Here is a 17,235-nt window from a genome sequence, read left to right as displayed (position 1 = left end):
TCAACGATACCCACGACGTATTTTTAGTAATAATAATATCGTTTATTGCAAACCATGGTACAATTCAATAGATGTTACAATGGAAAAAGATCACATGGCAATTATCTTTAAAACTACATTAACTAAATATAATATTTAGTACAGATAATAAGACTTGAGATTATATTATGAATTAGGTACTATTTTTTATTTTCTAAGTATTAGGAACTTTGTTTAAAGTCATAATATTATAATAGATCATAATGCATAAATTCTTCAAGTATAGTATGATTTTTTAACAGAACGGACTTGAGTTTATTTGTAAATGAATGATTTTTTGTTGATTTTTTTTATTTCATTAGGTATTCTTCGCGTCGTCTTATTAAATTCAAATAGGTGTACATTATTTTTGACAAATGAATTTATTTCCAGGATATACTCGTACAGAGAAGGGAGAGTCAATATTTGAATTTCCTGTAAATGAGGTTTGTGGAATGCGGATGGATTTTTTTGTATTAAAAAGAGGTCGTGGGCGTAACTGCTATGACCCCACAATAGCAAACCATAACTAAGCCATGACTGTGCATAGCATAATCTTAATTAGAAGTTTAGTTTTCCAGGATGGGTCATATTCATATAATAAATAGTTGTAAGTACTTCATTTTCCTGCTGCCAAAGGTTGTCTGGAAGAGATCGCTTTTTAGCAATAAGACCGCCTGTTTTTAACCTAGTCTTCAACTTGTTTTTAGTTTACTGTGTAATTTATGGTGCACAATAAAGAATATTTACTTACTGTGATTTAAATCTAACTAGGCAGCATACGAGTCATTATGACCCGCATACTACACGTGCACATTGCTATCTCATACCAGTCATACCCTAATGCATATTAACCACACGAGTCGCACTACTAACTAATAATTTATCTAAAACAATACTAAACTCGCATGCGCGTCAATTATATCATTTCGTCATCGGAATGCTGCTTTAGCATAAGCGTCTTTGCAACTTTGATGATGACGTCATAATACGGTAATTGCTTGCAGAGCCGTCCGTTCGGGACAGCCAGTATAAGAGAACTCTCCGATTACCCTAAGCTTAGTGAATCCGACAGTTTCCGGGCTTAGCTGATTTTCATACTGGAGTCTTCTAGGCTAGGGTTAGCGAACCAGCTACGAAACTTCCATTAGCTCGGTCTCCAGATCTCCACTGACACGCCCCACTATCAATGGAGCACCAACCCTTCAAGATAATTCACGTCACGTAGGAAGTGTAGGAACCTCTCTAAGGAATTTCTCCAGGCTGCCATGAGTGTCATCCCATTAACCCATTATACAGTTTGATCGCTCTCTACGACAGAGAGCGTCAGGTCTAAAACACCCCGTATACTCTGATTCCTGTACTTTAGTCAGGTCCAAAAAGATCTATGCTGACATGACATCGAGGTCTCGTTACACTGGTTCTTCCCAGAAACCTCGCCCGCGCGTCCAATGTTGCCGATTTCCGTGCACAATGGACGATAAACCAATGGCCTATGTCGAGGTTGTGACCTCGATTCGCAAGCATAACCCAACTAGGTACTAATTATTTTTATTTGCGTAGGGGTCTCATATCCGCCATATAAGTTAGGATTATAAAATTACGCTTCAAACTATAAACCTGGGCTGTAACTACGGCGATGTGTAATTTGGAGTAGTAAAAGATAAAATAAATTTTAAACAGTGAAGCTAGAATGAACAGATCCTTCGCTATTTACAATGCTGTAAAAAAGTCTGCACAATGTAGTTATTTTAAGAATGTTTGCTCAGGTCCCAAATATCTTAGTTCACTCGTCCTGAATCCAAAAATAGAGTACATACTTCGCAAGTAAATGATTTCTGTTTTCGCGAGACGCTAAAGCTTTAATCCATTTCTAGGCAACGCCCCAAATGATCTTTTGATTTAAATGCTCAGAAAAGGAAAAAAAGATATTCCAAACTAAGTATCAGAATCAGAACCTATTCTCGACGTCGTAGTTATTTGTTTTAAAAGGGGGTAAAGTTGTTGTTTAACCGCTCGTGCTAATATTGATACCCGAGCAATCGAAATATTCCAAAATTGAACCACGAGCGTAGCGAGTGGTTCGAGAAGTGGAATCTTGAGAGTTGCGAGGGTTTCAATGCACGAGGGTTAAACAAACTTTGCCTGCGAGTGTAACAAAAAATTGTTCACCACACCAACACGAGGAAACTACTAACTATTAAATACCAAAAAATTCAAATGAAATCAAATCCAAATGAACGTAACGAACGAACGTAATAATCATTCAAAATCATCGTTTAAAAGTCAATTCTACTAGCTAACATATGGAAACAACTCAAAATTTGCATCTGATTACTTTGCCCCACATGTGGATAAAATGCAACTTTTTCATTCGTTTTTGAACAATCAAGAGGGCCTTTTTACCAGTTGGTATGTTGAAAAGAATAATAAAAGGAAAGCGTCGGTGTGGTGACCCTATCACCCCTAGGCGGTTATGCTAAGGACACATAAGAAATTAGATAGACAGTACTCTTTATTGACATACCTCAGTTAAAGATACAGCTTAAAGAAAAACAATTGATTAATGATAGAGGCAGACAACGATCTCTTTCAGACAACCTTTGGGTAACGGAAACAAAACAATTATGTTCAGCACGAGGGTTAAAATAAAGCATCATTTTCACCTCTTCCAAAGTTCCAAAAGAAAAAAAAAAACAAATACCATACACGGTCGGAATATCAGCTCAGCCTTCCCCTTAACTTCCACACGTCATCGCAGGTTCAATGTTAAGGACGTTCGTGACAAACAAACATACGCACTGGATCTTATAAGGGTTCGTTATCGGGACGGGTATAAATAGCTTAGAACGCCGAGATTGATTCGAGTTACCCAAGTACCGCACCGGGTATTTTTAGACGCGCATGAGTATGACTGATACTGGCATTTGAAAGGCTTCGTGCCAGAGTGTGTGAACCGTGAATACGGGGAAAATTGCCATTGAAATAACAGCTCAAATTGGCTAATTATGCTGTATTAAAAAGAAGCCAAAGTTGGCGTGCGGCGAAGCAATTTTGTAGCTTAAAGTTTGGAAAGTTTTGAGAACACGTGTTGGTTACAAGCTGAGGCTATTGTATTTTATTACATATTTATATTTGACGTTGCATTTGTCTTTAGAGACTATCGTCGAACGGCGTACGCCTGGGTCACAACTCACAACGGAAGAACAGCGCTGGCTTTGCCAGCTACATGCTGAGTTGTGATCCTTTTATGGCATTTTGCGCTAAATGTTATATACATTGTATTATCAACATGTTTTTGTCATCCGTGTTTGTTTTGTCATAAATAAATGTATTTTTTTTTTCTTTTTTTTCTTTCGATGACAAAGTTACGTTTAACTTTCACCCTTTCTATGATCAATTCATCCACTATAAAATAAATGGTTATTAATTATTATCATTCAACTACCTCCGAATTTAGGGGTTGCGCGCGCCCAATAAAGGTCATATTGGGCAAATATTTGATATATTTTTCCCAAACATGGATAGTAAAAAATTTTAAGATGCAATGGAATATTTGCAAATGCCAATACCATTCGCGACTACATTCTAATATCGATTGCTAATTTTCAGCACGCGATTCCCAAATCTAAATAAACATGAAAGTTACGCTACAAATTGCTGGTTATTTTTAAATACGGTAGTAAGTAATGGACAGCTATATTTGTAGGATCTGCAAATAGATGAACGGCAACTGAATGGGCGTGTTCAAGAACAGACTGCGATTGGCGCGCGATTAAACGTCCTATAGACAAACTACACGTTACATTTACACACGAACTCTGAGGAGCCTGAAGAATGAGGATAATAATTAAGGAGGAGGCGCGACAATCGTTTACAAAAACATGTCATTAGGTAAGCCAAATACAAAGAAACATAAACCATAGACTACATACTTTGTTTGGGTCCCTGATTTGTGATATAATCTGTGGGACTATTTATAATCTGTGAGCTTTTATTTATATAGTGTCGGACTCCTCAAAAATGAGCGCTAGGTGTAGTTAGCTACATTTGTATAAGTATATACGAAATATATATAACAATAACTGACCTGTGGTCCCTACTTACTTTACTAGATGTTTCAAAGTAGATCCAATACCTCTAGACAGAATACTAACAAAAAAGTTGACTTCTAAGTTTCAAAGTACAATGCCTAGATATTTATACAAACAAAATCAAAGGGTTAGATCAGTGGTGGGTAAAGTACGGCCCGCGGGCCAACTGCGGCCGATTTTATATGGCCCGCCGCGTGTCCTTCGAAAGAAAAGAAAATACTACTGATATGGCCCGCGAAATAATAAAAATCCATTTCTGCTGCATTTCTGGCCCTCGTCTGAAATTTATTAAACTTCTAGCCCCTCATGAAGAAAGTTTGCCCACCACTGGGTTAGATCGTTATTGCACAATTATTTTAAAATAGGCGTCGGCATGAAGATCTTAGAATTTTTGTTAGCTCTGAAACCAGTAAAATTGGTTTGGCAGAAATTGACAACAGTTTTGCAAAGGGGTTTACATAAATTCAAAACTTATTCGATATTTGCACTACGCTACCAACTTAACCATTGACAAAAGAACTATATAAAGCATAGCGAGCGCGTTTAGTATTTTGAGGGCGCATATACGTTTCAAATATTATACAATCGAATTAATATCAAGTGAACTTTTTCAACTCCACCATCCCAAGCCGAAAATTATTCCTAGGTAATATAAGATCTACTGGAGTCGGACCACGTTAAGTTTTTATGCCAAGTGCTACATCAAGTATGAGGCTTAAATATGCATTTCTACTGCCAATTTTGTGCAAAGTTGACGTAGTCAGAGTCTATAGCTGTATTCTATCACATTAAAACCCTCTAAAAAGCTAACTCAGCGCAACTCAAGCCCTCAAAACCGACACAATCGCCCTCAAAGATAACAGCACTTGATCGGCTTCACAGAACTTTCACTCGAAGGGCCCACGTGGCCAGTGGCCACGCTCTACTTCCTACTGAAACGTTAGACAGGAATAGACTGGTGCGATTATAAAAAGGCGTATATTGCTTACAATTAGTAAGGTTTTTGGTGCTTTTCCAGAACGGACAGGGAACCTTGTAAGCCTTGCGACTCGTTAAGAACATAGAGAAAAAAAAGTAGTTTAGGAGTTGCTGTGTTTTGCCTGCAACCGTGAAAATATCTTTATGTTTGGGACATAGACCGGGAAACTGCGTTTCGGAATTGAAACGTAGACGACTAGGTATGATTATGACGCTTTTTAATGTAATACGAATTCACTCAGGACAAGATCATGAAACATGAATTTTCTATTTCTAAAAATAAAAACAAGTACTGGAAACCTACCTACTGGAAATTCAATAACCTTTACATTTACACGACTTTGTTTCCTAGAGCAAATACTCAGGTCAGTTTTTTAGCGGGCCTTATAATTCTTTATTTTCCATAATTCCCATTTATAGCGATATTTTTGTTTTACTTCGCGTAAAACTGTTCATCGTCGTCATTCCACTGTCAATTCACCGCATTACCCGATAATATGCACAATTGTCCAGACCGGATTTACGGAGACCTAAACATGTCATAACCTAACTCGCATACCTGATTCAATTTACGCTAAACATAATGATAGCAAACGAGGCGCTATATTTCTAAGGTCATGTATGGAGCAAACATTGTCTGCAGCATCAATGCAAAATGTGCTTTCAATCTTGGAGATGAAGGTTCAGTTTAGTTTGTAAAGGGTTTCAGTATCGAATGTCCTCAATGACAGTATCGGGTGTATTGGTATATTTTTATTGGACACTTCAGGAAGCGACTATTACGATGTGTGTAAGGTAGAGATCAGATTTACGACGACCGACGACATTAATTGGCAATCAAGTAAGAAAATCTCATTACTTAGATCTAGATTCATGTTCGCAATTAACGAGTCTCGATACTTATATGCTGGCTTCTTTTGTCAGTCATACGACAATCAGACGACAAAGTTTTATCGATCGGAAAGGTCTTAACGACGAAACGCAATATTAGAATTTAAGAATCAAGAAATATTTTTGTAAATGCCTTTGACAATGAATAGGGAGGTTATCGACTTTCGCACAAATCAATATGTTTGCAAAGCTTGGTAAATATTTTATGAACTGAGAAACGGGGCGCATCGAGCTACAGAGTAAAATAAATAAGAATTATTTTTAAGGAAAATTTAAGGTAAGGTTGGCAAGGGACAGAATAATACATTGAACACATAAAACGTAAATCACTCCTATCCTACCGTAATGGATTTTTGTCGATAACACATTTCTTTTCGCATCAACCAGTCAATCATATAGCCTCCTATACAAATAAAAAGCCATTTGAATTTGAAATAAATAGTAAAGGAAATATGGTTGATTTTCTTGTTTCAAGAGCTTGAAACTTTGGTTTTCATTTAATTTGGCATCCGAACTTTCATAGGTACATAATGCTCGCAGCGGTACGGGGTCCATTCGACCTCACATTTTGTTTATTTAAAAAAGGTCCAAATAAAATAAACGGAATTAACTGGATACAGCAGCCATTTTCAAATCATAACAAAGCACAATCAAGTGCATAGCGCAAGGTCATCGAGATAGCGAGATACTGTGACAGAGGCATTTGATAATGATAACGATTTCGTTTAAAGCCGGCTGAGTTATGTGGGCCAGGCTTATTATATTACCTGGTAGCTACATTATTAGAATGGCAACATTTATTGATGTGTAGCCCGCTTGAGCTAACTCTATACCGACTGCACAGCCACTAGATCCTGACCACGCTAACTTTGCATACTTGACATGAAAGTTTACCGTGGTCCAACTCTATAAAAAGTAATATTTTCGTAGGAATTTGACGTTTTTGATAGCGCTTCCATACGGTCATATGACACATGACAAGGAGTTAGGTTGGCTTGAAATGTTGACCGTTACCTTCATGTTCCGATGTCGATATTAAATTTTACTACAGTTTGGTTATAATTCCAATATTATACCACAATGTATCTACTACCTACTATGTACCATTAAACGTAAAAGTGCATGGCGATTTATCAATGAATTCATTCATAATTTCTTCATGCAATTTCAGCTCGCTATACCTATTTCCATATAGGACATTCTTACATAGACTGACTAAGTCCCACAATAAGCTCAAGAAGGCTTGTGTTGTGGGAAACAAATTAAATACCATTTTTACAAGAAATCATTTATAAAACACAACGCAACTCTGATTTGTGTACCTTAAAGTTTATATTAAATTAAAGTAAGTATTTTAACACGACTAGCATAAAATTTAATAAAGACAAGTTCCCAGGTAAAGCAAACAAATGTTTAACGCTGCCCTAAAAAGCTAAGAGTGAGAGGTAGTGACGTCACAATGTCTATTTTACAAGAAGAAAGTGAAATCGACAATAAACGCCTACACGGTGGCTACCAAATTGAAGTATCTACTATAGTCCACATTGTCAACAGTCAGACGAACCTACCCGCCGCCAAACAATCGAAGGTATTTTATTTTAAAACATGTGGAAATAACATGAAAGCATGAACATTAAAGTAACTCTAGGTGTGGGGCACATTTCTCGGACGGTATTAGTCTAATGTTATAAGTCTGTTGCCATTGTAACCCATACCACTTGACAGGAGTCCATTTCTAGATTCATATTAGGCTAATATTAGACTAATACCGTTCGAGAAATGGGCCCCAGTTTGAGGACTAATAATATTAGTCTAATACCGTTCGAGAAATGGGCCCCAGTTTGTGGACTAATAATATTAGTCTAATACCGTTCGAGAAATGGGCCCCAGTTTGTGGACTAATAATATTAGTCTAATACCGTTCGAGGAATGGGCCCCTGGTAATATTTTTCGTTACTGATGAAAATTGTAATACAAATAAATTTGAGAGAGTAGAAGTTTTACATAAACGACAACTCGCTGTATTTTCTTTGTATAACAACTTTTAGCAACGAAAACTAGTGCCAGACATAGATATGTGTTACGTAAATGTTCATGCCCAGTTTCATGTAATTTAATCATGTCGTTTTAAAATCAGAGCGTAACTTCAATTGTATGGGAGCGGCTTTTTGGCAGCAGGTTCGTGTGAATCTTGACTGGCAATTCGTAAGCCTTATTACAAAGACATTAGGTCCACCGAGAAGAGTTTGGCTGTTAATACACTCGAGCGCAATGAAAATAGGTGACTTTCTATGCTAACTTTCGTATCGTATCGTAAGTGATCTGTTTTATTTGCTCTGGAGTGAACGGTATACACTCGGCCACAGCTGCCCGTATCTAATCTCTTAAAACGGATAGAATTATGCATTTCTGCATGACGTGAGTTTAGTAATTATACTATCTGGACAATTATCAGTGCGACATGTTTAATGATATGATTAAGTAAGAAATATCAGGAATTCTAATGAAGTGAAAAACTAAACATCCTGGTAAGGAAACCGATGAAAGAACAAGTTCAGAATAAGTAACCGTTTAAAAACTCACTCGAATAGGGTTTTTGACCCGATCTAGCCTGTGCCCGCAACTTCGTCACCGTAAGAAGTTAAGAACAGTGGTGGGCAAAGTACGGCCCGCGGGCCAGTCCGGCCCGCGAAAGGATCTTATCCGGCCCGCCGCCGGTCCTATGAAATAATAGTATACGGCATTGGCCCACGATAATCGTAAATCAAACTACATTTTTGCTGCTATTCTAGCCCTCTTAAATTTCTTAAGCTTTCTGGCCCCCTATGAAAAAAGTTTGCCCGCCACTAGCATAGAATGATGATGATTTATAAAAACTATCCTATGTCCTTGCCAGGGACTCAACACGTTTAACAGACAGACGTTACTTTATTATTATTAGTAGGGAAATGGCTTTTGCGTATAGAACCTCATGTTACTCATTAGCAGACATCATATTATTGGGGGTAAAATGAAATGGCATCGATGCTTTTCCCGTGTACAGGTGATTGCTCCAAGTTTTGCTTGTAAAAATATAATGGTACAGAAAGTATGAAAATCAAATAAAATAATAACTTTTTTATTTCCTGCACTCATCATGATCATGGCGTTCAAATGACGATCCCATTGTGTTATTTATTTTTTACTACGCTATTCCATTACATAATAGTATTTTATATAATCGTGATATAATATTAGAGAGCTTTTCAGTCAAGTATCGTGTTTAGGCAACGAAGCTTGCCGAGTTGCCTGAAGTGAGGTACGAGACTGTAAAGCTTGATTATATCACTATTGTATACAATACATTGTCTACAAGTCATCAAAAATAATATTTTTTTACTATAAAACCTAAATAAGAAATGAAAATTGGTAAGTATCTAAGTAGACAAAAATACGTAAACGCGCGAGCCACCGCCCGCCCGTCCCCCGTTCTATGAGAGCGCGGCGGCAAGTGATTGGTCAATTTTCTTTATAGTTAACTACAGCGTATTGAAAAAAAATTATAGGTGAGTTGAGATCCCATACATGAAAGGTACGCAATTATAGTTTGGTATACGAAATCTTAATTCAACCATTACAGTCGACGAGTAGACAAATAGATAATAACTATTCCATAGTGTAATGGTACTCATAGCCTAGCGATAATTTGAAGTATGCTTTATGTACCCTACGTTATCATCGTCTCCAAAATAATATTTACATAAAAACACTTCCAAACAAAGCTGGTAGCGATCACTAGTATATGGGAAAAGCATCGATAATTGATTTATCTATATAGGAACTCCGTACTCCGTCTTCGTACCTATCATTTCACCCCCGAAAATTAGATATGCTCACATTAGATTTCATGGTAGCATACACGACACAAAGTACATACAAAATGAACTGGTAAATCAATAACTCGTGTTTAAAGGCAAAGGTCGAATACGACTCGTGTACAGTCGACGTCAAAGATATGTTTAAATTATTCACCTTTTCGCCTTTCCACTGAGGCAAAGATGAGCAGAGATGAGACGAGACGAACAACCAATAGCATTCGTTGTAATCCAGCGGAGAAGAGAACCAATGCTATTTATTTCCGTACGTCTCCTCTGATTTCCATCTCAGTGGAAAGGAAGCTTAACAATGGAGTAAGGTGGAATGGAAAAGTGTGAACAATGAACATATTTTCGACTGTACCGAGGCTTTTGCACAATTTATACCATTCAGACTGAATAATACACCGCATAATGGCATTACGTACTTATTTACTATAGAAATTTGTATATCCTTCTAAGGATCAGCCCTGCAAGAATAAATTCAAAATTCTCCAGTCAATTTTTATAAATGGAGTTGAATTAGCTTTGTATGAAAATTTAACGCGTAACGTCATCGTGGATGACCTGAACTATACTATAGGTAGGACCGTGAGCCTTAAATACACCGTATATGTATCGTCTTTTTATTAAAAAAAACACCCTACTACACCCACCCGGCTTCAGACGGGTTAAACAAAACCTCAGTGGAAGATTTGCAGCTTTGCCGCCCCAGGTGCCTTATTAAGTACTAGCCGCCTTTTTTCAGCACTTTTCCATATAGACTGCCTCCCCTAAAATTTAGCCGCCCTACAGGCCCGGGCCTTAGGGCAAATCCGCCACTGCAAACCCTTCCTTAAGAATCACCAAAACACACACAAACTAGTGTTTGTGCAACTTTGCAATTGTATCTGTTTTTATCTAGCAAAAGGCAATTAAACATAATAGTACCGTCAACTTTATTGTCTCCATTGACGACTGTAAGGATAAACGATTTAATTGCTGTAGATAATGTTGATCAGGAATAAACGCCTCCAATCGTAAATTGTTGCATGCCAGTTGCAACGTGGATAAACTTTACCTATTGCTTGGAACGAGCGTGATAAGGAAAACTTTCTTTATAAACTGAAATAGATGACGTACACTACAGAAAAAGTGACCAAGCCCTCTAGTGGCGGAGGCCGGATCCGAACCGGCGCCTTCACGGGGCTAGCATACTTTTTTTATGGCCCATTTTTCGAACGGTATTAGACTTCTTGTAATATTACTAGTCCATGAACCGGGATCACATTTCTTGAATGGTATTAGTCTAATATTATTAGTGTTGTCGTAACCCATACGACTTGCCAGTTCGTGGAATAAAAATATTAGTCTAATATCGTTCGAGGAAGGGGCCCCTGTCAAGGCGTATGAGTTTCCATGGCAACACAGTAACAATATTAGACTAATACCGTTCGAGAAATGGGTCCCAGGTCCTCTAGGCTACTCGACCAGGGCTGTAACCGTCCCAATTTCTCGAGTATATATGCAATCTTTGAAAGACTACGCGTCTTTGATTAGTGTGTTTGAAGAGCTTTAAGCTAAGAACGAGCACCAAATGGCATAAATAGTCAAAGTAAAATAATAACTTAATTCCAATGCCAATTCAAATTCGCACTAGTTAGTCTCCACGTATCTAACCATACGAAAAACAATACCACGCGTTTAAACAAATGCAACGATAAGCATACGACAAGATAACACGACATACGTAATTACAAATACCTATTATAACATAACTCGAGGAATTTTACTTCATTGTATTTATTTTATTCAAAACAAGGCTTTATTCGTATTGTAATAAGATCATCGCGACTGTCGCAAGACAGAAAGACGAGTGTGTTACACGGTTTCAGTAATAATTAAATTTCCATACCTTATGCGTTGAGGAATTGCCTTTGGTTATCAATAAATGTATGTTAGTTAAATATACGGCACGTCGCAGAAACGATGTTAGGCTAATAATATCACTCCACGAACATTGCCAGTATAATTTACTATTAACAATACAATGTTTAGCCTCCTAGGGCTCACGGTCCTAGCTAATGCTATAGTACTTATTCAGTTCGATGAAATTTAAATCATGTTCAATTGGAACAGTTGTATTTGTTGTTTCGTTCAGTTTTCAAACAAAACAGATTCAACTCTATTACCTACACTAATATAGGTTCAAATGTAGTGGCAAATTTGTATGGCCTTAGCAGGGGATGATTCAGTGTGATAGCAATGATACAGCTAGGCAGTGGCAGACGTTTGTGACACCTTACAAGCGTTATATGTACTCTCGGTTGCTAACCTTAGCGTCCTACCTCACTCATACAAAAATAAATGCCCGTTGAATTTGAAATGAATAGGGAAGGAAATATGGTTGAATTTCTTTTGTTTTGATAACTAACGAGCAAAAGAAATGCAACTCCGTTACATTTTTCTTAAACTACATTGAACTAATTAGTACAACGCTGCTACGGGTAGGACCGTGGGTTTTACGAGGAGGTATGGTATTAAATAAAAGTACCTAAAGGCCTTTTCCAAAACAAGCTTCAGAGGGCCTACCGCGAACACCGAAGTACTCAAATTGCGAGCATCTTTCTCTGTCACTATAATTACGCCTTAATTGGACTTAAAGAGAAAGATGCACGCAATTTGCGAACTTCGGTGTTCGCGGTAGGCCCACAGCATACGTAATTAAAAAGGCACATATGTATATAAATACCTCAGATAAATTTATGTAGGTATTTTTAAAATCACAGAAATAATAACCAGGGGTCACACAGCTGCAAGCAGTATTTACTTGGCAAAAGGCACAACCAATTGACATAAACAAGCATAAAAACATCAAATTAATTCACTGTGATCAGTGATTAAAGATTTTATGCGCGTAAATAATATTGGAACTTTAGTCAGTTTGCTTTAAGGTTTGAAATAGGAGACATTGAAAACAATAACATACCATACATTTACATACCTATACTCAGTATTTGAGTTAGATGGTGTTAGGGTTGCATTATATCAGGATTTCCGCTGACATGCCAGGATTTTTGGTCTATTATCAGGATTGCGGGACTTGGCGAGTGTCAGGGTTTTTTAGAAACTTTAACTAACTAGTGGCTAGTCGCGATAAGCTTAGAAAATGTAAAGTGAAAAATACTTAGTTCGTTGATCAAACAAGTCGTAAAACAAACAAGTGGCTTCGAGAACACAGTAAAGTCACTGATGTAACCATCAGGCGAATGGCAAAATTGAAGTGGGAGTGGGCTGGGCATGTGGCCCGTAAAGACGGCTCATGGTGCAAGAAGCTGGTAGAGTGGAGACCTTGGGGAGAGTCACGCCCAGCAGGGATGCCAAAAAAGCGGTGTTATGATGATATCAACAGAACATCTGGATCGAAATGGGTGCATAGAGCTCAAAATAGACAAGAATGGCAAAAATTGAAGGAGCCCTACATGTCTAAGATTCAAAAGGGCTAAGAAGAAGACTTAGTTCGTCGAGTCATTATCACAGTGAACTCGAAGCGCCATAGACTGTATTAGTGCTTTGCTTACGTCCTTTATTATTATTATTAAGACTTTATTTCGGACATCAAAGATCCATATGTTAGGTACACTATTACTTATCACTATGTTAGTATTGACAAAACAATTTATGCATTTTTAAAATTTTCCAAAATCAGCTTCGTAGGCAGGGTCACTACCCACTAGGCCAAACCGATCGTCAAAAGGTGTCGGGTTTGGTTGGAAAAATGATTGTTCGAAATTATTTTCAGGCTGATGTTCTGAATTTAATCAGGATTTCCATCCTTTCATATGGTAACCTTAGGTGGTGTTTATCTAACACACACTGGCACTGTGCTTGTTATTGAAACTTATGTTATCTGCAATGTCTGCTTACTGCTATCTATGGCTACTATGAAGGCAGTAGATGGATAATACAACTATTTTGTTTTAGGGAGAAATTAAAAGTTATTGAAACCAAGAACCAATGGAATTTTATACAAGAGGCTCAAGTTTTCAAGCAAAAAAAAAATATTCATTCAACAAATGGCAAATATTGGAAGTAACAACTTAGAATAACACAAACCTTATTACAAACATATAAAGTGGATAAAACCTAGAAAAACAAAGAAAGGGGCCAAACTGAAAACCAGCACTGATCACCAGCATATCCTCCTATACTCCAGTGGGGTCCCCATATTGCTACTCTTTCGAATAGACTGAGTTCTGCAGCTTTTGCAGTAAGCAAAATCCGTCAGTTAACTGATGTCAAAACAGCTCGATTAGTATATTTTAGTTACTTCCATAGCATTATGTCATATGGTATTTTACTGTGGGGTGGTGCTTCAGAGATAAATACCATTTTTGTTCTGCAGAAGAGGGCTATTCGAGCAATATATAAAATGAACCATAGAGACTCACTGAGAGATAAATTTAAGGAAATTGACATCATGACAGTGCACTGTCAATACATTTATGAGAATATTCTGTATGTGCATAAAAATATTGCCGATTTTAAGAAAAATTGTGACATTCATAATATTAATACTAGAAATAAACATAAGCTCGCCGTGCCCTTCACTCAGCTCCATAAAATTAAAAAATCATTCATGGGTAATTGTGTGAGATTTTATAATAAACTTCCAAACCATATTACTGAGTTACCAATTAATAAATTTAAGAATCATGTAAAGCGTAAACTTATTTCTAAAGCTTATTATACCACACAAGACTACATGAATGATAAAACAACGTGGGATTAATTGTGATTCGAAATGATTAATTATTTATTATATTTGAATAATGATGATGAAATGGATATTCCAATGCATGTATTTCCTTTGTTGTTTTTATTATATTTGTTTGACATTTAGAATTTATTCTAGAAACAATCTAGACAAGTATTTTTTATACATTTTTTTTTGTATGACTGTATTTTGTGAAAGTTTTAGTATTAAATTTGATCTATGAATTATATTCATTAGTATTATATATGGAATAATATTTACAACATCAATAAATTGCTCTGATAATTAGATTAAGATAATTATATGTAATACTGTCTTACTATTCATAAGTGCTTGTTGCTAGGCCTACATGAATAAAGTATATTTGAATTGAATTGATCCATCACTGGATTGGAGTATCTATAGTATTAGACAATTAGTATGCACATAACCTAGAATTTACTTATTGTTTCTGTGTACCATATCATATATCTGTAACTACCAACCTACCATGTTTTGAATGACATTTGAAGTTGACTAAAATATAAACATTTGTGCACTTGCACCATTGATTTAAAATTTAATTTAGGCATACATTTTATTCTTATAAACTACAATCATAACATTTATTACAGCCATAGGTGGTCAGAAGATAGTTTGGTCATATCTTACCACAACTACCACAAAAGTAGATAAAGTAGTAATAATGGACACCTTTTTCATTTCATATTATATACTACAATTGTGGCACTTGATGTCAAGTAAAGTACACTTATGTCAAAGTCTAGTCAAAGGTGCCACCCACTTTGTCACCAACCATGAGGATGAGATTTGTTTGTACTTTTACTTAGTTTGTTCATAACTTGTTATGTAGCATAATTCTTTTGTGGTTTAATAATTGTTAGGCCTAAAAATTATAGATTACTAACCATCATGTTACCTAATTTAACATTGCCTATCATTGCTTGACCTAACACACATATGCCCTAATTTTGATTTCCCTATTATCGAATAGCCAATTCTTTTTTGTCCTAATATGTTTTTCCCTAATGGCACTTTCCATATTGAGTATTTATCCTTATATTATTGAGCATAATTCTTATCTGGCCTAATTATTTTTAGGTCTAAAGGTCCATCATGTTACCTAATTTTACATAGCCTATGGTTGCTTGGCCTAACACTTGTATGCCCAAATTTTGGTTGCCCTATCATCAAATGGCCTATTTTTTGCCCTAATGGCACTTGCCATATTGATTACTTATCCTAATGTTATTATTAAGTTTTGAGACAACACAAAATAAGTAATGAAAGGCAATTAAATAAGTTTAGAAATGTGTCATTTTATTATTATTACCTTTAATAAATGTCCGTAAGTTATAAAAATGAATGTGTTGTAGATACATATACAAAAAGGCAAGCATAAAGTGGGACATTTTGCCGGTTGTGGACACATTTTATATGATATAATTGCATAGTAAAAACTGCAATTATATGAATATCAAACACTAAGCTCGTGTACAATTTAGCAAGATGAGTATGCCAAATAAATCTCAACAAAATGTCCGAATTAACTACCAAATAGAAGAATTTTAAACTCTGCTATGGCATGAATATATCTAGCATGATGGGAAGCAGATACCACCACCTATGGACACTTCCATCACTTATATATTATTCTGAATAGAGACAAAAGTAGGAAAAATATAATATTACTAGGTAGAGAAGATTAAATCTCATTTCATAAAGTGGCATCAGTTTTTGTCATCAAGGAGTCTTGTATAATCAAGCAGGACAAAAAACACTGGATCATCTCTCTAGATAATTGGCCATGATTGTTTTAATGATATTGTATGAGTCAGAGCTTGGAACAAGAGAAACAGACATAAACAAATAATAGAATCCCTACTTAATATTATAAACATGAAAATGTTACTCTGTCTGTCTATTTATTACCTGTTGTACTGTATTTTAAGGGGTTGTCCCATATTTCTGTTCATGTCAAAAAGTTACTGAGATTGACATGATAACAAACACATCAAAACATCATTAGGTAACAAACATTAGGTCACCTTATCATATATGTTAATTTTTTGGTTTGCTACAGAACATTAGTTTACATCACTTAGGATTATAAGTTGATTTGTTTTTAACCGCTTGAGATCTATAATGAGATTTTTTATAGTTGAACAACATCAAACTGTGGTCTAATAAATGCTGCAAATAGCAATCACAATAGATTCTAATAAATATAGAACATGTAAACATACCTTGAAAGAGCTGTGAACTAACGTCTCATCCAGGTCTATCACCATACACTTTTTATGCATATCCTGGTGTCTAATTGGTGGTAACAGTGGTCGGGGAGCATGGTCTGCCATGATGAGCAGGGGCGGCGAAGCCCTGCCATCCACACTGTTCGTGCCATTGCCAGGGGGGCCCTTCCCGCGGCCGCCGCGCCAACAGCACAGTAGCGATCGCAGGAATCCGCCACCCCCGGACTTCTTACTGCCCAGGGGTGTCGACGATACTGGCGTGCCATCACCTTCACTGTGCTGCCCGCCAGGGGATGACCCTAAAACAACCATCGCGTTACAACTCACTCTAAACATCCTTAGGACACGCGGAAGCACCAACTAAATTTTATATGTAGGACTGCTGTAAGGTA

At 36.6% G+C, this 17,235-nt stretch overlaps 1 protein-coding gene across 1 annotated transcript in view; it reads right to left on the bottom strand.

Annotated features, from left to right (window-relative positions):
- The window catches only part of LOC133517613 (carboxy-terminal domain RNA polymerase II polypeptide A small phosphatase 1), a 35,856-nt gene that overhangs the window by 18,182 nt on the left and 439 nt on the right, over positions 1–17,235 (bottom strand). The window contains exon 2 of the mRNA XM_061850957.1: positions 16,838–17,142. Coding sequence (XP_061706941.1) covers positions 16,838–17,142 — 305 coding nt within the window. The remainder of the gene's footprint in view (positions 1–16,837; positions 17,143–17,235) is intronic.

This window comes from Cydia pomonella, chromosome 5 (genome assembly GCF_033807575.1).
Source record: "Cydia pomonella isolate Wapato2018A chromosome 5, ilCydPomo1, whole genome shotgun sequence".
Classification (NCBI taxonomy): domain Eukaryota; kingdom Metazoa; phylum Arthropoda; class Insecta; order Lepidoptera; family Tortricidae; genus Cydia; species Cydia pomonella.
This window is presented reverse-complemented; position numbering and strand designations above follow the sequence as displayed.